Source organism: Mus pahari, chromosome 13, assembly GCF_900095145.1.
Source record: "Mus pahari chromosome 13, PAHARI_EIJ_v1.1, whole genome shotgun sequence".
NCBI classification, from domain to species: domain Eukaryota; kingdom Metazoa; phylum Chordata; class Mammalia; order Rodentia; family Muridae; genus Mus; species Mus pahari.
The window spans coordinates 87,659,321-87,683,348 of NC_034602.1; the positions used below are offsets into that span (position 1 = coordinate 87,659,321).

The following is a 24,028-nucleotide window of genomic DNA, read 5'->3' on the forward strand; positions in this document are numbered from 1 at the left end:
ATAAGAGAGCAGGCTGAGCAAGCCAGGGGAAGCAAGTCAGTAAAGAACATCCCTCCATGGCCTTGGCATCAGCTCCTGCTCCCTGACCTGCTTGAGTTCCAGTCCTGACTTCTTTCAGTGATGAACAGCAATGTGGAAGTGTAAGCTGAATAAATCCTTTCCTCCCCAACTGGCTTCTTGGTCATGATGTTTTGTCCAGGAATAGAAACCCTGACTAAGACAAACACAGTGTCAGTCATTAAAGCCTTCACGATCCTCTGGAAGGACCTGGAAGCAAGACTGCAATCAGAAGCTGATTTTATCTCAGAAGCACGGGCAAGAGAAGAGCTTGGTTTCTTAGGCCATCCTCACGAGATGGTGAGATTTCATCCCAGGTCAGGCCATTTCCATAATGCGTGGCATACACGCTGCCCAAATACCTCTAGAAACCTTGTATTTAGACAAGTGTTTCCGTTCTAGCTTTTACAGATGGATATTTAAGTGAGCATAAATGAACTAAAGACATTCAATGAATTCAAGCTTAAGAAGGAAAGACTGTATGAACTTGGCACTAGTTTGGGTCCATAAAGCATTCTGAACATTTTATAATAACTCTGGATTAAAGAGAGTACAGTTTTCGGGAAAGACAAATTTTCAGTGGATACAATTTGCAAGCCCCATAAGACTAGTGTATATACACACACACACACACACACACACACACACATACACAAATACTCACAGATGATTGCCATCAAAGAATTGAAGTTTCCAATGTTGAAACATTCTCGAGCCACATCAATGAAATACTCAATCATCCTTGCTCGGTGTTTCTTCTTCACAGGCTGTAAGGACAACGAACATGAGCAGATAGGAACCCAACACCCAGGCCCAACAGATAGAAGGTAAAGCAGGAAAACTGGATTTGAAGAAGAAAAACAAAATGTGTCGTCTCACCATGCAGATTTCTGTTGCAACTAAGTAGCTTAGACGGTTAAACCATTCTACGTAAGCTTCCAAGTTCCGTGTTTTCTTCCGTTCGCTGTAGCAACTCTACAGTGGAAGCAACGTGGACAGATAAGTCTGTGAATACGCATGGATGTGCTTGCAAAAGAGTCCTTCCTTCCCTCCCAAGAAATGATGTTACTCTGAAATGATGTTACCCTGGGCGGCACGTGCCCTCAGACCCTCGATTCCAAAGAAGGGTCTGCTGGTTACTTTTAACTGTCCACTTGACAGTCTACGTGACAAGCTAGAATCCCGTGGGAAGAGCGAGTCTGTGGGAGACTGTCTTAACTATTAATGGATGTAGGAAGGCCCAGCCCCTTGAGGGCAGCAGCACCATTTCTTCTAGGCGGGAGAACTGAACAGCACAGCATAGAAGCACGTATGTGAACAGGCCTGGCTGCACTTGTTTCTCGCTGCTCCTTTCCCCCCTTTAAAGGTTAAAGTTTTATTTCTGAGGAACTTGCCATTTTTAGAGTAAGCTACATAAGAAAGCCAAAAATGCTCTCCCCACACACCTTAGGAGTAAAGCAGGGCATAAAAGTCCCCTTAAACCCTTGCCTGTTTCTCTCTGCTCTTGACGGGGATGTGACTAGCTACTTGGGTTCCGACCTTGACTTCCCCTCTATGGTGGCCCAGAATCTGGAATTGTGAGCCAAACAAGCTCTTTCTCCCTGAACTCTTTATTATCAGGGTATTTTATCACAGCAACAGAAATGCAGTTGGGGCGGGGCTTCATCCTCCAGCAACCTTGGGCTGCCCATACCAACTGCTATCAACACAGCAAGGAGAGGGAATTCAGAATTTTGGAGCACCATTTACCCGAAGATAAATGGAAATCTACACCATCGTGCTCTTGAGTGGGGTGAATGCCACACTGTTCAAAAGCATCCGTCCATCTTATCGTGGAGTTCAAGGCCAAGCTTGGGGAGGTTCATTAATCCTCTTTCCTTCCTTTCAGAAGACACAAACAGAACAGTCCACTAGCCTCCTATTGAAAAACAGTCCTCACTTCCCATACTCAGAGAAGCTGGTCCAAGGCAGGAAACAGCTGTTGGCTTGTCTCCCAGAGAGACTGCATCGGTAGATACACCAGCTGCAGATAGCTTAACAGCTCAAAGTGCTTCTCGAGGTCACTCTAGAGCGGGGGAAATGTGCTCATGTGTTCATGAAATGTATAGTGTATGTCCAGTACCATGGTCTTTACATGGGTGCAGATTCACTTCCAGAAAGGGGCCAGAGCACCAGGAGCTTTTCAAAGGCAGAGAGGCAGGCTTGGTGCACATCCTGCTTCTTTAACTCTGCTGCTGAACCACGGGCAGACCGTTCTCTCTGATTCTCTCTCTGGCTTTAATCTGCTAAAACCATTAGGCTCTTATCGTCTTCTCTCACAACACCGTGTCTGCTCGCCAGGAAGGGCTTATTAAATTCCCCAATAAGGAGGAAGCGATGGAGTAGGGCCATTGTACAGGCACTCATAGACCCAGCCCAAAACCAACTCCAGTGAATCACCAAACAGCTAATGAAAAGCGCGAAGACAAACAACTCGGTCCTGATTACCTTATCGTTGTCCAAAGGGTCCTTCTGCACGAAGGCCTGAACAAACTCTTCCGGGCCAATGTAATTGAGTCTCTCCTGGGACAAAAGCAGACGATATCAAAGAAAATGAGAAGAAAACAGATGCCCACTCCCCTCTATTAATTTTGACGCTACCCTGCGTTTCTCAAACCAGGTTATAAAATGAGCTTTTAACCCTGAATCCTTTCATCGGCTTCAAGATGTGAAGAGAGGCAATTCTCTCCTTAGGTCAATGTTTCCTAAGACAGTTGAAGCATGAAGGAACTAGTAAGACAATAACAGGAAACTAATTAGAGGCAGAATGAAGATAAAGAGGGCCAGTAAACTCCGCTTCTACATCTTGTTTAGAGTGTGTTTATGAGTAAGTTCCCAAGACGTCGGAACATCCATATTCAAATGCCCACACAAAAGACGCTCTGGCTGCGCTGTGGATGTTTCCCCTTTTGAGTTATTCTGACCCATATTACTATCACCCGACAGTCTGGTTGCCGAAGCGAACCGTCTGTGGCTGCAAAGGGCAAAGAAGAACAGTGCCTCACCAGCTCGATGTGGGTCAGCTGCTGGGCCAACGTGTAAGGGTCGCTGCAGACGGTCATGATGTCCCGCTGTATGGACTGGGGCTTGGTCTTCAGAACCGTGAGCCGGTCTGTGGCTGTGGAGCTGAGTTTGGCCAGGACTTCCTCATACTGGCTGAGGGCGGCGAGCTTTCGGATCAGACACTGCATCATCTGCTGGACGTTCTTCCGGTACGTCTGCTAGGAAGCGAGGGAAGGGTGGTGTCCTTGCCCCGAGTACTCTTCTCCAGCACTGCGAGGCCTCAGATACCCTGTCTTCAAATGCTCTGAGCTCTAGCAGCTAAAATCCTAGGTTTATGGGCTTGTTCTCTAGGGTTGCTTTTGAAGATAGAATTCAGGCCGGGCCTCGAAAACACCTCAGAAACTTCAGATTGGCTATGGAGGTGATCCAGCGTAATGAATACTACATACGGCTGAGCATGCTCTAGTGAAACTGTCCCTGTTCACTTACGTTAGACTAAGCCACAGGGATCTAAAGGTGGAGCATCATCTCCCCATGTTTGTAGGGTCACCTACGTGGCTTCTCCATGCCTATAGTTTCCAGCCTTGTTTTGCCAAGTGCACAGCAGCTACGAAGCAACAATGCACCATTGCTGTTCACTACACCTTCCTGATCTTTCCCATCTACTGTGGAATTCAGTATTCACTCCTGTCGTCTGACCTCTTTTGACTCATGTCCATTGATGTTCACTGCCACTCTCTCACAGGGCAGCTCTCCCCACACTGCTACCACCAGATGCCACCTGATGACTGCACCATACTATACTCATGACTCGTAGGAGACGTAGGTTACAAAGGTATTTTATGTATTATAGGTAAATGTCGACCGCTTGCCTCTAAAACACTCTTTGAAGCAAAGTAATGACTTCCCAGTCAACCCACCCTTCCGTCCTTCCGTCCTTCCTTCCTTCCTTCCTTCCTTCCTTCCTTCCTTCCTTCCTTCCTTCCTTCCTTCCTTCCTTTGTTGCGTATACTTATTTGATATGGAGTTATTCTGGTCTTTCTTTTCTAGCCTCCAACTGCTAACAGCCAACCATCCTTCGAGGTAAATTATGGTGCTCATGTTGGCAAGAGCCGTGCAGACTGACTCAATGCCAGCTGGGCACTTAGGCGGACAGCCCCACAGGAGGACAGACCCAGGGAGTCTACAGATGAGGGCAAGCCTATGCTTACGCCTCAATGGCATTTTAAAAGGTGCCCAGTAGCATCTGCCAAGATTTGACATTTGAAAATTGTAAGCCTAAAAGATATTTTTTTTTTCTAATTTGATACCAGCCAGAGATACATGAGACCCAGTCTCAAACAAATAAACAAACAACAACTCCCAGGGAAAAAGCAAAAACAAACAAACAAAACTGCAAACAATCTAGCTCCCACTGAGGATTAAGGCTGGAGGTTGCTACTTATTTGGTAATGAATTTATCACTCAAAGAAAAATGTGTCTTTCCTTGGCATCCAAACCAGTCAAAAGTAAGTAATGTGCTACATTATACCCAGCCCAACCTCGCCTTCTCTAGGAACACTGAGTACAGCAGAACTAACTTGTGATGTGTCTCTGGTCTTCTCTACCAGATGTCCTTATAAATGCCTACATGCGTGTTCCTACTGCTTCTTAAAGCTATGCAACAGTTCCCAATATATGACTCCCCTTGAGACACTTTAGCTACGTCACGTGCCACCCTGAGTAGAAAACATGTTACATTTTTCAGTCATTACAACTTATTTACAGGGGCTGGAGAGATGGTTCAGTGGTTAGAGATCTTCCAGAGGACCCGGGTTCGATTCCTAGCACCTACATGGAGCCTCCACCACTGTCTGTAGCTCCAGCTCCAGGGGTTCCCAACATCATCACACAGATCACAGGAAAGCCAAATACCAACACGCATAAACCAACAACAACAAAAACTAGTTACAAGAGTAAGCCAAAACTGTCCTTACGAACATAAAAAAGCATATTTTGGTGTAGATAAGGGACATCTTGGTCCATTTTTTTTCTGAGAAAAGTCAAAAAGTTTCTAAAGACAGAACAAAAGAAAACTGAATTCTCTAAGCCCACTGTTCCTACAGGTGAGCACACCCATGCATAAGTAAATCTGAGCCAAGGAGCAACGTACACACAAAGCTGGCATCACTCAGTGCTGTTCACAGGATGGGGCTGGCATATTTACTGTGTGTCAATGTTCTTACTCAATAGTCAGAACAGATTCCTGCACTACTTGATTTATTGTAAATGAAGCAAAAGCCAGCCCAGTGCTCTTTCTTGGATACTAAATGTAAGGAACATGTGTAGAAAAGTTCCTTTCCACTTGGAAAAGCAAAACACTCGTCTTTAAAATATGCGTTATTTTACATCCCACATGAGATATTCGACATCTCATGCCTCACCTCTCTCGACCTTCTCAGGGTCCCTAATACAAGAGACTTTTGGTGGGAATGGCCACTTTTCTACTGGTCATCACCTGAAGGTCCCAGCAAAACACAAACAAACAAAACCAAAAGACTCAGTGGGCTGAGCAGGATGGGCTCAGTGGGCTGAGCAGGATGGCCTGCAGCTTGGGGCAGGCTTCTGACTAAGCTAGGATGAGGCCCAGTCTGCGCAGCACACTGAAGATCTACCTCAGATGATTCTGGCAGGCAACAATGGGTAGGAAGCAGAACTCTCCTAAAAGTCTTATCAGGTGAAAGATTTGTGTTCTCTGTTGAAAAAATGTCTTCTTTGGAAAGAGGGTGGGGGAACTGCAAGTCACAGTGAGCAAAAACCAACAGCAAGATGTAACACAACGGAAGTATTGAATTGGTGTGTGGAGGGAGAGGGAGGGAGGGAGAGGGTACTGTGACCCTTTTCAAAGCTTCCTGCTTTCGTCTGATTCCGTTTGAAAAATCAGGTCCTGTGAAGTTAGGCATGCCTCCTCACTGAGTCATGAATTGCTAAATATGTACTTATTCTTCTTTATAACTTCAGTTGCCAGCAACAGTAATTACCTGGCAAATAAAGGCTGAAGTCCTTATTACAAAGGCCAGTCCCTTAAGGAAGGGAAATTGCATGCTGCCCACTCAGGTCGTTTGTCATGAAATTCAATCATTAGTTTTATTTTGTGTTTCTTTCAGGTGAGTCCTAATAAAACCACTTCATCTGGGGCAAATCCACAGGGGAGAAGCATATTAAGTCACATTATGTGGAACTGTCCTAGCAGATCCTACAGAACCTGACTAAATTATACACAGGGCACACCTGGGCTTACTGATTGCCAAAAAGAAAAAAAAATCCCCTGAAGTCAGAGGCAAGAAGCAACAGGTCCCAATTCAAACTCAGGATTCTTCAACTGGAAGGAATAATGTTTCCCCATTCTCATAATCGACTTGCTTGTTTGTTCAGTCATCTGTCCATCCATCCATCTGTCCATCCATCCATCCACCATCCATCCATCCACTATCCATCCATCATCCATCCCTCCATCCCTCCATCCATCCATCCGTCCATCCCTCCATCCGTCCGTCCATCCATCCATCCATCCACCATCCATCCATCCATCCATCCATCCATCCATCCATCCATCCATCCATCTGTCCATCCATCTATCTATCCATCCATCTGTCCATCCATCCACCATTCATCCACCATTCATCCATCCATCTGTCCATCCATCCACCATTCATCCACCATTCATCCATCCATCCATCCATCTGTCCATCTGTCCATCCATCCATCCATCTGTCCATCCATCCATCCATCCATCCAAATATACTGGGAACCAAGTCCATACCCAGCATTAAATAGGAGTTAAAGAAACCATCATGAACAAAGTGATCATAGACTAGAGTCCAACAGAGCAACAAATAATGAACTACAAGTCCCAGTGTTCCAGGAAACAAAAGGTATAAAAGTCAGGAATGGGAGGGTCTGTGACTTGGAGTCATGGGAGGTGGCTCTGAGAAGAGAAATTTAGGTACTCCGTAGCAGGGAGCCTGCTAAGTGCAGCAAGGGCCTTTAACACATTAGCACGAGGCACTTAGCACCATGACTTATGGAATGAGAAGGGAGTTAGGAATTTAGAGGACTAGCCAGAACACATCCAAATCAAGCAACTGTTATGTGTGGAGCCAATTCCTAAATTCTGGCTAAAAGATGCCAAGAAATGACAGCTATCCTGAGGCCCTGACCAGTGAAGGCAGACACGGCCTCCATGTACCTGCGTTCAGTGTACTCCCCGTAAATCCTGTTTACCTACTAAGGATGTCTGTGCCACACCACTGTCAGAGCCAGCTGACCTCTTCATGCTGTTAACACAAGATGTGTCAACATCATGAGGAGTCGGGGTCAGAGGATATCTGTCCCTTTCCTCTATTCCCCCTAATCCCTGAAGCCACGACTTTGTTGAAAAAGACCAGATCTCAGTAATGAAAAGAACCACCATGGTTTTTATTTCCATTAGAAAGCCCAAAAGCCATCAATTTAGCATTTTCTAATCACTGCATTTTATTTTTAAAATTAATAATAATAATAATAATTATTATTAATAATACAGTCTGGAAGTATAGCTCTGCAGTTAAGAGCTCTGACTGCTCCTTCAGAGGTCCTGACTTCAATTCCCAGCAACCACATGGTGGCTCACAACCATCTGTATGGAATCCACTGCCCTCTTCTGGTGTGTCTGAAGAGAGCAACAGTGTACTCACAGACATAAAATAACTACAATTAATCTTTAAACATAATAATAATAACTAGGCATTCCTTTTGGGGCAAGAAACAAGTTTAGAAGCAATTTCTAGTTCCTATCTCTGAAAAGCATCAGAGAAGACATCAGCGGGCAGCTCCGATAGCTCCGTATAATTGAACCGAACTGAAAAACTGACTGTGACTCAGATCTTAGCCTCAGAGAAGATACAGCCCTGGGATGGCGCTCATCCTTTGGCCAGTTTGTCATAAGCCAAAGCCACTGAGCCAACACCGGCCCTGCCAAGCAGCTGGCAGCTGTCATCCCTAACAGAACGCTTCCAGCAAACTGCACTGTTGGACATTCACCTTTGTAGGTGTCCGTCTGCATCAGTTCATTCTCAGCAGGAAGAACCTAAGATAGGCAAAAGAACAAGCCACAACCAGGGGGGCGTTCGGCGTGGTGTGAGGAAAGAAGCATAAAAGCAGTAACTCTTGGGTTAAAACCAGACGAGAGGGCTAAGTGCTCATAAGAGCTGGTTCTGCCTCCCGCCATGGATCTTAGGATAGAAGAATGGCAGTAAGACACAGTGACATGAGGCGGATCAGGTGTCTTGAGGTGTTATCTCTGCAGCACAGAGCTGAGGGAACCACTTCTCCAGGGAGCTGTCACGGAGGCCCAGCGCATCTCCCCACCACTGGGACATCGCTCACTGCCAGGTGCCTAGTCTATCTCTTTCTAGGCGACAACGTTACATCTGTGCCAAACTTATTCCCAGAAACTTATCTGCCACACGGAAACTACAAAGCTATCCTTGCCCAACAAGCTTCAACACACAAAGTTAGCCCTTCGGGCCTGCTTCAAATAACCTCAACTCTATTGAAGCCAGTTAGCACCTGCCTATCAAAGGCTCAGTTGAGGGAAGTGATATTTATGAAGTATGACCTAAGAGACTTAGAATCTCCACTTATTCTGGGTCCTACCCTTGAAGTAACTTCCGGCACCAGAACCCTTGGATTGCTTCCTGAAGGCTGCCCCCAGCCCCAGGAGTCACCTTTGCTAATTATACAACAGTGCACACTCTCTCTTTTATCGAGGAGAGTTCACGGTAAACACTGTAAAAGGTGTGTTAAGCCTCCTACACGAAATCCCTCCACGGAATGCTTTGTTTTCTGTCTCTCATGTACGTCATCACACTTATGTCTGCCTGGCAAATGTTCTACTGGCACCAGATTTCTAAGTTTTTCACCTAATTCCCAGAATAATTAGTATGTTTCTTTCTCTCCTCTGACTATCTGTAAACAGCTGTATTTCCCTTTTATCTGGAATTTACAAGCCACAGCCATCCGTCCTTGTCAGCTACACTCACACAAACACTGGCTATGTGCTTTCCCCTCCATGGCCTGGACTGTCTGTCTCTGATTACGAGTTATGAATATGCTATTTAGTTGTATCTACCCTAAGTGTGGGTGGACACAGAGATTAATATGCGAGCTGGGTCAAACCTTTGCAGAAGACAGACTGAATGCAATGAAATCAAAACACACCTGACATCCTGAATTAGCACCAGCATCGCCCCCGCGTAACCACACAGAACGGCAGATCACACTCATCTGAAGTGGTCTGGGATAATTATTCCCCACCCGACCCTCCAAAAGGCCAATGTAGGCCATGTAGAGGGCTGTCCAGAGTCAAAACAAGAAAACACTGCCGAGTTCCGTGGCAATCCAGCCCAGGGCCCTCCTAGGCTTCATCTGGAAGCACCAATGGCTTTTCCTAAACTTCGGTGACCAACCTCCTCGCCACTGGCCATCCTGTGCGCCAGGTCCTTAAGGTTCCTCATCATTCTCTCATCCCGGAAGTCATAAGGAAACGTTTCTGTCCACTCTGTCAAGAGCTGAAGGATTTTAGGTGCAATTTTTCTCATCTGGTTCTAGGGAGAAAAGGAAATCTGTGTCAGAGATATACATCACCGTGGTCTGCATTAAATAAACAACCACGTAACTGGTGTCGCTGGCTGATGTCTAGCGCTGCAAACTCTCTGGGGTGGAAGAGGCATCAAGAGCAGTCCACCAAGGTGGGACTGAGGGTCCTCTGTGACTTTTATACTATCCTTTGTACTTTTTATTTTATTTTTATTTTGCAGCCCTGGGAATCTAACTCATAGTCCTATATGCAGGAGGTAAGTAGTCTATCACTGAACCACATCCTGAGCCCTGCGCCATGATCTTCACACCCTTCCCAATTCCATACATGCAGTCGTGGTGCCATATAGGCCCATCAACCTAGGACTGAGTGGGGGACACTTATGGAGATCACAAAACCTAAGTCAGAGCTAGCCGGCCTAATGAAAACAACCATTCAAATGTTGCCTTACCTTATCGCCATCCCCTTCACTCAGTCGCTGGTGCTCAACACAAAGGTGGCAAACCTTAGCCATGAGCTCATATGGATGCATGAATAACCGAGAACTAAGCAGAAAGGTGAAGATGTATGTCCTCTACAGCAAGAGAAAAAAAAAAAAAAAGAGTTGTCACTGTTACAGTCTCTCTGAACTCCATCCCTGAATATTACAACCTTCATCTACATCGAAGTTAGCAGGCTGCAGGTCAGGCTAAACGTCTGCCAATAAGCAGCCTTAGATCCTTTCCCTTAACACACTAAAAATAATGGGGTAAATTCAATGACTGGAATAATCCAGAGGACATTTCCTTATCGGTCATTGGGAGGCACGACATATTCATTTCCCTGTGTAATCAAGAAGAATGAAATTCAGCCCAGAGAGGCAGGACTGCCTTAAATATGTTGCCCATGTGGAATAGGGTTATGTGTCCAGATATCAACTCCTGTTACCAATAAAAAACAAACAAACAAAAGACCACCCTACTCCCACTCAGTCAAGAACTCTCCGGGGGTGTTCAGCGTGTAGACTACCCAGTATTTGCATCACATTCAAAGGCTGACTCGCACATTCTAAGCAGCTCAATGCAGGGCAGTCCCGCACTGTCTCCCAAGGAGCTGGTGGTGAGGCAGCACTGGTTTGTTCTACAGTTCCAGGCTCCCGGTGCAAAGAGGAATTCCACGGATTGTTTGCTTCCCCCAACCCCTCCTCGGGCACCTCTAGTGCTTCATAAACACTTACAGGACTGAACAAGGGATTTCTTTTACTTTTGATAACGAGGTTCCCTGGGTGCGGGCATATGTGAGACTGCTGTGTAATGAATCACACAGAGATAGCTCAGAAAGGGACATTATGGTGAATTACCATTGGCAGGCACATGCTCTCCTTTGCGCAACAAGGTTATTATTGTATTTATGAAAACTAATAAATGTGGTCTCCGGGCATTTTCCGTGAACTCGCTATCAATAACAGCTGCCTAGCAAACACAACCTCTGTGTCCTTCTGAATTCAGACACAGCAGGGAAGGGGAACTCACTTGGCCCAGACAGGAAACCAAGGAATAAATATGTGGTGTTGACCTTTGACCTCTGTCTCCCCTCCCCTAGTTACAATCATGTCATATTACAGGAGCATCCAATCCTCTCTCTGGTGGCATTTCTATTTGCTGAGCAACATGCAGGCACACAGTAAGTCTATGGGCAATGCTCCATTTAGGCTGCCTAAAATGAGGTGGGCAACTGAAAAAGAAACAGACAGGGAGACGCTACCGCTAGCTCATCCAGCCCCAGCCTCAATCGGGTCTTAGAGCTTTCAATAATCCCTGTGTATTTTCTTCTTCAAAAACTTCTTAGCAACCTAGATAACTGCACAGTAAAGGCTGCGCCCCTGCATCGCCTGCTGCAGTTTCTAATCCATACAGCTGAGGAAGAGCAATACCTACATCAGGGTAGTAATCCACATTGGGTACTAAGTGTTGGATAAGTGCTTCCAGAGACCCAGAAAGGAGGTTGTTGTCATGGTAGTACAAGCCTCCACAGCTGTCCTCTGCAGACTGGTAGAGGTTTCGGTTGTAACCACTGCTGTCAAACATTGCTGAGAAGGGAGGGGTCTGAGGCATACTTTCCTAAGAGGAATAAAAAAACCAAGAGAACACGATGATCAGTGACATGCGGTATGAAGAGGTAAGATTCCATCAGTCATTCTTATAACGGAAGACAGTCAAGGCGAGAAAAGAGCTATGACACACCGTCAGAAGCATGAGGAGCCAAACTGCTCTGAGTTCCACACACACATGCAGACGTTCAACCAAATATGATGAAACGCCTAGATCGAGGCCTGATCCACATGGGGCCATTTTCCCCTCATGTCTTTACGGTCACTCTTGAACAGGCGTAGAGGAACCAGACTCCAGCTGCGTCAAGTGTCAAGACTTGAGGCTCCCCATCTTTACTAGAACGTCAAACCAGTACTCGACCTTTGCACCTCTCATCAAATCTGGGGTTGGGGGTGATGTGTGTATCATGTTCAAAGCTTCTTCTGACTTTGAGGGGACACTTTATGTTTAAGAACAACGAGTACTGCCCAGCCTAGATAAGTTGCTCTTACCAGTCGGTGTGTTTCGTCAGTCACAAAGCCCCTGTCAGACACTGCTCAATGCAGGCTAGAAGCCATTAAGTTATTACTTGGATTTCAGGGGACATAGGTCAGGGCCTGTGAGGGGACTCAGGTTTCTGGCTGTGAGTCTGGACAATGGAGGCATTCAGGACTTGTGGAACCAGGGGGTCCAGAGCTGAAGGAAAGCCAAATGCTGTGCCCAGGATAGTCATGGGGCTCAGGACTGACTGGGAGCAACTTGTGGAGGGTGCAAGGGGACACAATCTGGGCTAATCCTTCTTTTCAAGATGCTGAAAGGAATTTGCATCCCAACGAGGGGGTGGAGCTCAGTCCTCCCACAGCATCTGTCCCACCTAGGCATGTGGGGGATGAGCTAGAAGCCTCATAACCTGGTGGGGAGCATGGGGTTGAGTAGGTGACACCCAAGGAATGGGATGTTGGGAAAAGGCTTTATTATAAAGCCAATGTGGCAAATGAAAATAGCATCTAGGAAAAACAAGAATCAAGAATGATACAGAGATACAAAGTGCTGGGCGTGGTGGCACACGCCTTTAACCTGAGCACTCTGAAGGCAGAAGCAGGCAGGTCTCTGCGAGTTCAAGGCCAGCCTGGTCTACAGAGTGAGTTCCAGGGTATCCAGAACTATGTAGATAGATCTTGCCTCAAAGAGAAAGACAGGAAGATAGAGAGAAAAAAGCTTCATGATGTGACCTTGTCCCCGGTCAAAACCAAACAGTTTGGTGTCCTAGAACACCTTTCAATGGTGGCAGCCACACAGACCGGAGCCTTTTCTATCCAGAACCATGAAGTTTCTTTGATATTTCTTTCACTTGTTACTGAAATGAATCTATTCAAGTGTCTCTGGGAGATGGTTAACCAGGACTTGAAAACTCCAGAAAATCGAAAAACGATAACCATTCAAAGGGGCCAGAGAAACCGTCTGTTTCAAGGGATAGAAACTAGATTTCCTTTCAAACTGCAATCAGTTAGAAGTAGTCATCTAGGAGATCAAGGGCGAGCCTGGAGGATCTGGAGCCCGAGGGATTACGACCGAGGGAAGATGCTCATAGAATATGCCATTTGCTCTCACAGTCCCATCCAAACTCCTGTTTCTATGGATGTGATCTAGGACTCAACAAGGTGAACTCAAGTGACCTTGACCCCACCCAGAAGCCAGTGCAGAGAGAGAATTCCCAAAAGCTCCATAGAAAACAAAACTGGTAGAAATGGGAAGAAAGTGATTGTTGACAACCACTCCACTGGCACGTGTCAAAGCAGAATAAACTGGTTCGGCTGACAGTTATTCAAACAGCATATGAAATATGCTTATATAGCCTTATATGGTGGGTACACCCAGGGAATCAATGAAATACAGAGAGACTTTCTTGTATTTAACTTTACAGATTGCCAACAAAAGGAAATACACACACACACACACACACACACACACACACACATACACACACAGTACCTCATGTCCACCAGGCACCAGACAACTGCCAGCTAGCCTGAGAGACGAACTGTGGCACATAAACACAAAACCAGCTGAGTGGTACAGAACGGACTCCTTGGAAACTTGAGTTCATGCACCTAAGAAGATGAGTGGCGCAGTTTGTTTCCTCAAGCATTGTCAGTACTTGTGGTCTACATCAACAGCTGGTGTTTGGTCACCAACGCCCAGACTTCACATCTGGGTCTTTAGTTGTATTTGCTTCAGTTCTGGAATTGAAGACTGAGGGCCAGATGATAAAATGAGATTGTCTCTTGCTAAGAAAATAAATTCCACATCCAAAGGACGAGACATGAGGGTCATCGGAGACTTATGGATGCCCAGGCTCCGCTATCTCCAGGGACGCGTGCCAGTGACTCCTCCGGGCAGATCCAGGCAAAGGCAGGCTGCTCACACCTCTGGCTCCGGTCATCTTTCTACCTCATGGCAGGTCTGGTTCCTCCTCAGCAGCCACCATCCTTCCTTACAGTTCTCATGACTCAGGGAGGGTGGGGAGAGGCGGTCCATGTGCTTATAACTCCTCCCCATGTTTCCTGACATAAAGCCAGACCTCCATGGTCCACTCCTTTTTTAAAAAAATTTTTTTTAATACAAACTCTGCCCTGTCCAATACACCTATAAATGGGGACTGGTGTCTTTTTCCAAAATTTGAGTGTATAAAAGCACTTGGGTAAGTCCTGGCTTGATTTATAGATAGAATCAAACACCAAGAGTTAATTTCCTTGAAAAAGAGACTTGTATGAGAAAATACAAAAAATACAGGCTGGGAGATAACGCTTACTCTAGAGAGTTTCATTTCTAAGTTGGCTGCTTGGAACTCAAGGTGCATTCTAGTCGGCTAATAGCACGGGCTTCTTCCCTCTCCCTAACTGTCCTTACATGAATAGACCAGCGTGTCTGCATGTATGCCAACGGGGCTCCTGTCCAGACCCTACATGTCCTTTGTCTACTCCAAAGCAAGAAGTTAGGATGGGTCAGCAGAGAACCTTCCTGGAACACATTTCGGACCTGTTGGAGGTTGGTTCTAATCTTTGATTCAATCGGGAATCTGTGTGTCCAAATGCTAAAAAGGTCCTTGTCCCCAGTTGTTTTTTGATCAATCAATAAAGATGCCAATGGCCAATCGCAACCCTTAGAGTTGTGCCAGCTGGGATGCAGAGAGGAACGGGGATGGGGGGAGGATCGCCAGAGGAGGAGAGCTGCAGGAGAGACAGCCAATGAGCCATGTAAGCATTCAGGTAGGCGGCCACGGGCCACTTTCCTGATTGGGCCTGAGGTAGCAGGGGAAGGTTTAAGAGTGTTCAGCCTTTGAGGTAGCCAAGGCATTTTAAAAAATAAGCTAGTGTGTGTGTGTGTGTGTGTGTGTGTGTGTGTGTGTGTGTGTAGGGGTGGGAGTACCAATTCAACTGAGTTAAAGATAATAAAAGAATGACTCGTCTTTGTGGCAGAGTCCCTGAAATAAGCTCCCTGCTCCAAACAGCATCACTCTGGGTAGACAGCACAGTAAGACGACAGAAAACGCATTCTTATAAAACGATAAACTGGGCTACAGGAAAAAAAAAAAAAAAACCTTTCTGGCCACTGAAATTGGCCCACAGATTATACATTATGCTGGAAAAGTTTCTAGGAGGAATGTGACATGCCCAACCCAGGCAGAGAAGACGAATATTCTTTCTTAAAATTGATTTGGTAAGCTGAACTCAGCTGTCAGACATCTTACAGGGGCTGTTAATTTGGGCACAAAAATAGATCATGTACTTCCAAGGACCCTGAGGAAGTTTGGCCTGACATTGATCCCTAAGCAAGGGAGCAGGCTGTGGGTGATTTACAGGATGAATGGGCCTGAAAGGCATGCCTAATGGCTTCAGACCAACCAAAGCTCCAGATGAAAAGCCGCCATCCCCTGAGCGGCAGACTGGGTTTGAATTAGCAACTGCTTTTGCACAATGTTATTTATGATGAAGCAGGTGCATGGGGCTGGGGGGGGGGGGCATGGGGGACGGGAGGAGGTGGATTCAGGTGGTAACTCAAACTGGAGAGGAGGCGGTGTAGGTGGGCGTGGGGCGACATCAAAAGCCATCCCGTACTCCTGTGGCAGACGTTTTTTGTAAACCTTTCCTAGACCACCAAGTCAGCGTCTCCCTCACTCTCAAGAGAAGACAGAAACACGTTTTCTGCTCCGCGTCATAACAGGAACGAGGTGTTGGCAACAAGGCAATGATTGCAGTGTTTTAGCAGCAGCCTAAATGCTAGACAAGTGTCCCAATTTAAGTAAGTAGGCAAAGATCTCCTTCTCTCAGCTAACCCTTGAAAGCACAGCACTTGTTCAGTGGGGAGAGAGTTCATCTGAAACCTAGAACTCAACCTTTCCCGATTCCCGTCTGGATTCCCAAGGAACTTCGCACCTTACATAGTCAACAACTCTTTGTTTTCTCAGTTGACACTGCAGGCGCTGGGTACACGTTCCCGAATCCTTCTGGCTGATGTCCCAGACCAACAGCTTCCTTTCGGTGACACCAGACTTGAGGATGCAGACTGAGCAAAGACCCAGGTGGCCGTGGATCTGAGCCCGGGTGAAAGGCCGACCGAAGCCAAGCTTCTGACGCTACCTGAGCGCAGTGTATTTTTAGGCTCGGACATGTTGAGATGGTTATCTCCTTTCTTTCCTTAGACTGAGAAGCCTTTTGAGCGGAGACCTCAGACAGCATCTGTGGAAAACGCTGGCAGGCTACCGCTCCACTGACCCTCTTTAGAAAAGAGGTATTTGTTAAGAAGGCAAGCGATTGAGAGTAGAAAGCAGAGTACGTGGAAACCCTAGAAAGATTACTTATTTACATTTTTTTTTAATTAATGTGTATGTAGGGAGGCTAGAGAGGCGTTAGGTCCCCTGGAACATAGTTATAGGCATCTATCATCCATGAGCCAGTAGGGGTGCTGGGAATGGGGCCTGCCTCCCCTCTTCGGAGGAACAGGGATGTTTCCTGATTTGTTACACGCCCCCAACTTCCACCCCCACCCCCTGCTCACACACACACACACACACACACACACACACACACACACAAACCAATTTACATTTAGCTTTATCAGCCCTTAAGTTACCTAGAATTTCTTTCTTTCTTTCTTTCTTTCTTTCTTTCTTTCTTTCTTTCTTTCTTTCTTTCCTTCCTTCCTTCTTTCCTTCTTTCTTTCTTTCTTTCTTTTTTAACTAATCCCTAATTGGCAAAGGAAAAGAATTCTGACTCAACTAGTTAACATTTTCAGTTGGAAGAAAAACAACGGTTAGATTTATGATCTTTTGTCATGGGGTGGAGTTAGTAATTTATTAAAGCACAAAATGACATTTAAGTACATGGAAACTCTGAAGAGACCTTTAGTGTCATTGAAAACCTTCCTGTAGTGTGTGTAGCATGGGAAGCCAGGACAGGCCGACTTCCTTCATGCCCTAAAAGACTTTACCCTCTACAACGTCCTTGCAATTCTCCAGCTGAGCAGTAGGTGGCGCGCAGGTCCCTGTCTTTGACAGAGCTGGTGCTTCCCCGCACTTATGGCTGTTTATAAAAACAAGGGAAGGGCAGGCAGCTACAGTACAGGGGATGTGAGGGTCTCAGAACATGACTGAGCTTGGGGAACAAGTAAGACACAAATTAGTGGGCAGTGCCCATCCGCTCTATTTCCTGATGCCCATCTGTGATGAGAATCAGTTATTTCACTGAGAATAATAAGACTGACCTCCAAAATCACCATTACCTAATCAAGTGTGGCCACCAGGGCTGGAATCCTAAGAGAATAGCCTCTTCTTCATTGTCTGATGGTCACCACAGGCTGCAGTGCCTGCGACTTCACACTGGCTTGTGGGCTGGGGGTGGCTTGGTGGCACAGCTCTTACACAGCATGTACAAAGAGAGAGAGGGGGTTTCATCCCAGCACAAGAACGAGGAGCAGAAAGAAATAGAGGGAAGAAGACAACTGGGAAACCAGTATCTGTGTTCAATTCAAACATATTTATATTTGAATATCTCCATGTGGCTAGAAGCTGTCCTATTAAAACCGAACTGATGAACAGCAGATTATGAAAGAAATGTGATAGATCTGAAGTTAAATCATAAAGTATCACAGGGAAGATAATTTTATTAAAATATTTTATTTCTCTGTGTCTAATCCACGTCAATAAGGAAATGGCTCGATACTCAGTAGAGATATTTATAAAAAGCCAAGATTATTTTTCTTTGTGTTTTATTATGTAACATAATGAATAGGACAATTTAATTTGGGGGGGGGTCTGAAAAACTATGGTTTTCTCTGTCCAATTTTTGTCTTTTAGAGAAGATGAAAGAGGACCAAAGTGGTCTCAAAGTGTTTTCCTTTTTACATGACTAAATCTTTTTGTTTCCAATTTTCACACCAGGGTTCTCTAACATAATTTCAATCAACTGGATCATTTCTAAGTATATATTTACCTTAAGAGGAAATAATAAATATATACGTCTATTAAAACAGGTTGGTGAAAGGGAAATTGACACCTGGTTGAAAAGAATGGTGAGTTCATCGGCTGAAATGTTTTTCTGACCCCACCTTATTGATAGTCATTTTTTTTAAAAAAATATTCTCACAACGAAGAAAAGGAAAAGACAACTCACGAAAATACTAAATCCCTATCTAAGTTCTCCAAAGGAAGGATGCTGCCCGCCCTACTCATCTCCATGTGCTCAGAAGACACCTGCCCAGGTGACAGGCCACCTCCATCCTGGCTTGGCCCACGTTAACATCGAAGGAGGTAGACAACTGCAACAAAATAAAACAGCTGGGACAGACATACAAAGGCCCCACAAGCCATCTTCTTCAACTTCCCGTGTCCAGGTCACAGATAGTGCAGCTACATAAAGAAGGCAGGGGTCTCCTTAGGGCTCCCCATCTGCCCAGACGCAGTCCCAGGGCAGGGCTGCTAAGCCCCAGCAGTTAACACCCATACATATCTAATTTCTGTAGGTTTAACTGATGAGCCAATAAAAGCATGGACAACCATATGTAATTATACAGTTCTGGAAACATGATAGGAGTAGAAAGAAATAATACTTAAATTCAATTATTTACCCAACCCACCCCACCCCCGCGCCACCACCACCACCGCCACCACCAAATCCTCTCCAGGACAATCAGCCAATGTAAAGACTTCACAGATCTCTTTAAAGCTGTTTCGTTTGTTTTCTAGTTGTTCTGTGCCATCAGTTTTAAGTGTCTCTCCAACCCTTGCTTGGGATCCCTGATTCTCCTTCCAGGCAAGGCTGAGGACTTCTTTCCCTGTCTCCCTCCCAAGTATGCTCCTCGGAGGTCATTCAAATATTCAGGTTCAGTTCTTCTAGGTAACCTCTGGGGAGTGAACAGGGTGGTGCCAGAGTTTTCTGTACGTACTAGGAACCCTACCTGGCCTACACAGGTCCACGTGCCCACATCACTCTCTGTTTTCTTACCCATTTTCTTCCCTTCAGAGGAATGGTATTTATCTGGTTCATTTGGCCTACGGTGCTCTATTGAACAGTGAAGTTGATGTTACAAGAATGAGATATTAAGGACAGTAAAAGGAGTATTGTGCTGAGCAACAAACACAGCGATATTCAGCTATCTATACTTCACAGTATACTAGATTAGATGCTGAGGTTAGGGAGTGGCAATGTGGATGCATCCTGCTGAGGATCTTCCCACAAGGCCAGGTAGCCAGGAGTGGTAGCACAGACACCACACCGCAGGCAGCACATGACAGGGAGCAAAGCTGAATTAAGTAAGTCCTAGGCCAGGATCCTTAGTAGCCAGAAGGGCTGGCACCTCCAGGAAAACAAAGGCTTGACTGACAGGAGAGCTCGACTTGCTCACCAGAGGTTGATGTTATCTCACTTGCCAGCAAATCTGCTTGAAAGGGAAAAGCAGCCAGGGCTGTTGGTGAGCCCTGACTTCTGTCAGGAGCCCTGGGTCCTCAGTGACTCAAACATTGCTCCTTGCCCCAAATAAAACTGCCCTTAGTGAATAACACTGTCTAACTAGCTGTCAGTTTTCTTCTTTGCATCTTCAACAGCCAAACATTTTTTTTATTATTAATCCCTTTAAGAAATCAATTCTCCCTGCGCTTTGAACCTCACGTGACCAGTTGTCTCCTCCCAAATCTTCAGATCACCTACACACTATCTCTCTCTTTTTAAACCTCCTTGTTTAATCCTCTTCGCATTGGCTGACCACCCTGGTCACAACTATGTCCAATTAAAGCACAGTCATCAGATACCACGCTCCAGCTACTGCGCTCATGAGGAAAGAGTAATTATTCAGCATCTGAGTCCCGACTGTGCCAGCCATCAGTCAAGAGCTCAATAACCTTATTCCTGGATTCTTCCCCCCTTTATCCTCCCAGCTCAAGACCCGTCCTCCCAGTGAGACACCGTCAGGGCTAAATATAGCTCTATGCACACCAGCAGTTCCAGGCCATTGTCACATGGCGCTGCTGACGAAGGACTCCTTGGAGACGCGTTCACCCAAACATACATACACAAGTATGCGTGCATATTTATCCATATACACCATACGCCCCGAATAAGTCTGCAAACGGGCACATTTACATTCACAAGAGAAAACCGCAGCCTAGATGCTCCCCTGGCGCCCTTTACCACGCAGTGCCTTAGCTACGGTGCTTTGCCTGAACTGCACCAATTTGGATGGGGTAAGGTGTCAAGCAATAGTCAAATCACACGCACACTCAGAGAGAGAGAGAAGAGAGACAGAGACAGAGAGAGACAGAACGAGAGCGAGAGAGAACACCTCCGTTTCCGCGTTTGCCCTTTTCTCTTGTACAGTGCTGCTGAAGTTATTCCTGGGGCTCTCCAATAAAGAGGAGCCTCCCTCACGCGCTCAGCCCACGAGGCTACCAGGTACCCCAAGCCACGTTATTATCACCCAGGCTAGTGTCCGAAGGCAACTCACCTGGGTCACAAAACAAAACAAAAAACAGGCTACTTGTTCAAGTTTGTATACGAGCCCGGGGAACACACAAGTCCTATTTCCTTGACTGTTCCTAAGAGTCAGACCTTAATTTATAAGGAAACTGCAGCAAAAATAAACAACAGCCTGAACATTCTCAAGCACCCTAGGAAACTAGCCAAAAAGTACATGGAAACAACCCTAGGTATGCACAGGAAGCTTAGAGGGAAAGCAAAAAGGATGAACGAGACTTCAACTCAGATAAACCCTCAATATCTCAGCTCTCCAGACAGAAGGCCTGGCCGGAGCGAGACCCAGCACAGCGTCCCCAGATCCCCGGATCCTCGGGTCCCCAGTGCTCAGCCCCGCACCTGTTGGGAGCGCGGCAGCCCGGGGCACGGAAGCAGCAGGCGCGAGAACTCCTAGGTCTCTGACTCCGCCAGTGCTCGCCAGCCGAGGATCTCCCGCCACGCCGGGGCGCACTGGACAGCCGGCGCCGTACAGGAGCAGCGCCGGCGCAGCCCCGGGGCTCCGCGCAGCCCGCTCCCGCCATCCTGTCGCGGGGTCCCCCGGAGCACCTACCCGCACACAGCTCCGAGCCTCCGCCTCCTGGCTGCCGTACCGAGGCGCCCCCAAAAGCGAGCTCAGGACCGGGAAGGGTCGAACGCCGGAAGAAAGGAAAAACCCGCCGATCCAGTCGGGGTCCTTGTTTATACTGAAACTCCAGCCCGAGCCGCGCACACCCCCTTGCTGGGGAACTGCCCGCCTCCTGCCGCAGGCCACGCCCCCGCCCGCCACAGGCGACGCCCATCCCGCGCTGGCCAATCGTGGCGCAGCTCTCCGCCCACGCCGCCCTGCAGCGGGCGCTCGGGGACTTGCCTGGGTTCGGCGGGTAGGGACTCCCGTGACGCTGCGGCCATCCATACCCACCCACGCTGCAGAGGCTGGCTTGCTGGCGCAGCGGGTCTCGGCAGCCTGGGCAGGTCCCAGTCCGGCGCGCGTTTCCTCCTTCGTGCCGCTGCCCGCGGCTGTTTGTGCAGTCATGTGTCGCCGAGTGTGTATTCATTTGCCTTGTGTGCTCTACCTGTAAATACCGGCTCGACTCGTTGTACAGTATCTATTATCATAATTATGAGCTGAAGGTTACTGTCCATGTAACTTTCGGAGGAGATCTGAGAGGAACCACGAAGCACTTGCTGAGTGCTGGCTGGCTATTGTAATAAACGCTGGGGGCACACTGGTGACCGCAACCCGCTGGTCCCAGAAGCTTACTGGCTTCTGGAGGGCAAACGCTAAACTGCTACCCAATCCACATGTAAAATTACAGGTGTCAGAACTTTCGCAAAGGAAAGGAACATACTCTAGGATGTAAGGCTAGTCCTCGGTGAAGGTTGTTTTTATCATTGTAGCCACATACTTAAAGCAACCATTGAATACCTGATAACTATTTTAGAAAAAAAAAAAAAAAAGAAGTAAGAACTCAATACTCTTGTACGCACGAAAGAAAGGTAAGGGAAGAAGTTGAAATAAAGATACCCACGGGGGGGGGGGCAAATGCACAAGATTTGGAGACTTTGCAGCTGTGACCCTGAGAATGAAAAGTGGGTTTTGTGAGCTTCCTTTCATACATAAACACTGTAGGACCATCCCATAGACTGTAATTGGCCTTATTAAGATGGAGCAACACGGTCCCTCCTCTAAGGTCCCTGCCTCTTCTTCCTGGGATGGAAAGAGCCTCTTTTAACCTAACGTTCATGTTCCTTGGCTGGTCTTGGCTGGTTCCTGTCTCTCCCATACCTCCTGCTTCACTATCCCACACATGCCCTCTACAGATGCATCTCCTCCGGACCCGCAATTTATTCTAAAAACCCTGAGCCTTTTGTTTAGCTCTGGTGTCTGCACTGTGAAGGAGAGTGGGTCCACACAAGAAGCCGCACTGAAGGTCCTGCAGTTGCGGCTAAGCCTTTCATCCTGAGTCAATTAACAAGTAGACCATAAGACGCTGGGCAAAGCGCACTCTTACTGCTCGCGTAGCAAGAAACTAAAAGGGCTGAACTAAGTCAGTATTTCTTAGCAGTGCCACCAGAAATGCCCTTTGTGACGTCTGAGCTCTCAGACTGCTGGGAAGGCAACCGAAAGGCTGCCTTTTTACTTCCTGAAGTCTTTGCTGCTAAGCTAAAGATGAAAATTCACTTTAGAGTCTAAACATGTAAAGCAGATACCACCACTATGATATGGACGCTATGTTTTACCCTATTCTGGCTGGCCTTTCAGGGTCCTTCTAGCTCCAATGTGACAACTATTATTTGTGGATACACCTTAGGAGCCAGCATTCCTGACCATAGCCCTGTCTCTATCACACGGACACCCGTGAAATCCTCCTCAAGGCACTGTGGGCCTCCGAACCCCTATTTACTCACACGGTGAATAGACAGAACTGAATTCTTCAATTTCACACACACACACACACACACACACACACACACGAGTGGTTAACATAAAAATGTAAATATTAGTAAACTCAACAGTCAAGTTGAGGCAAATCAAGCCCTCAGAGTAGAACCTCATTCCAGCACTGAAGGATAGTGGCCTGTGTCACACTTCCACCACACAGGGACTGTATAGCTATATAAGGAAGGGTTGGTTGTCCTATGCCTCTTCTAACACTTAGGAATACAAAAGTGCAAGTATCATCATGAGCGGAACAAGTCCAACTTCCTTTCTTTTTTTGGCACTTTCATTTCCAAAGAAAAATCCCAGCTTACATCATGCTATATTCAGAGTATTTTTCAACCCACCTTTTGGGAACAATGATGCTATTGACAGGTCCCATGAGTTTCTTACCTAGATGTCAATGTGCAATCTCGACCATTATGTTTTCTTCAGCTTGTGATGTTATAAATAGTTCACTTTGTTTTTATCACTGTTGTGTGTGTGTGCATAATGTCGGTGTGAGAACCAGTGTCTGTGTGTGTGTCCATGTGCATGCATGCACACACTACAGAATGGGTGTGGAAGCCTGAAGATAACTTTTGGAAGTTCTGCTCTGAGTTCCAGGAAGGGAACAAAGGGTCAGGTTTCCATAGCAAGTGCTTTTACCCACTGAGCCATTATGCTGACCCAACTTACATGTTTTTAGATTTCTTTCTTCTCTCTTTTAGATTTATTTGTGCGTGCGTGCGCGCGCGCGCGCGCGTGTGTGTGTGTGTGTGTGTGTGTGTGTGTGTGTGTGTGTGTGTGTGTGTGT

General features: G+C 46.6%; 1 protein-coding gene across 2 annotated transcripts in view; it reads right to left on the minus strand.

The window, feature by feature from the left end:
• The window catches only part of Rasgef1b (RasGEF domain family member 1B), a 34,914-nt gene extending 13,343 nt beyond the window's left edge, over positions 1-21,571 (minus strand). Inside the window, exons 1-8 of one of the 2 annotated variants that reach the window (XM_021210423.1) lie at positions 21,364-21,571; positions 11,635-11,817; positions 10,170-10,292; positions 9,588-9,725; positions 3,102-3,314; positions 2,545-2,619; positions 937-1,032; positions 722-824 (exon numbers count right to left, since the gene is read on the minus strand). In XM_021210423.1, the coding sequence (XP_021066082.1) occupies positions 722-824; positions 937-1,032; positions 2,545-2,619; positions 3,102-3,314; positions 9,588-9,725; positions 10,170-10,292; positions 11,635-11,811 (925 nt within the window). In that variant the 5' untranslated portion in view covers positions 11,812-11,817; positions 21,364-21,571. Of the gene's footprint in view, positions 1-721; positions 825-936; positions 1,033-2,544; positions 2,620-3,101; positions 3,318-9,587; positions 9,726-10,169; positions 10,293-11,634; positions 11,818-21,363 lie in introns of both variants that reach the window. The other variant, XM_021210422.1, reaches the window with a different exon arrangement.
• Positions 21,572-24,028: the final 2,457 nt, after the last annotated feature.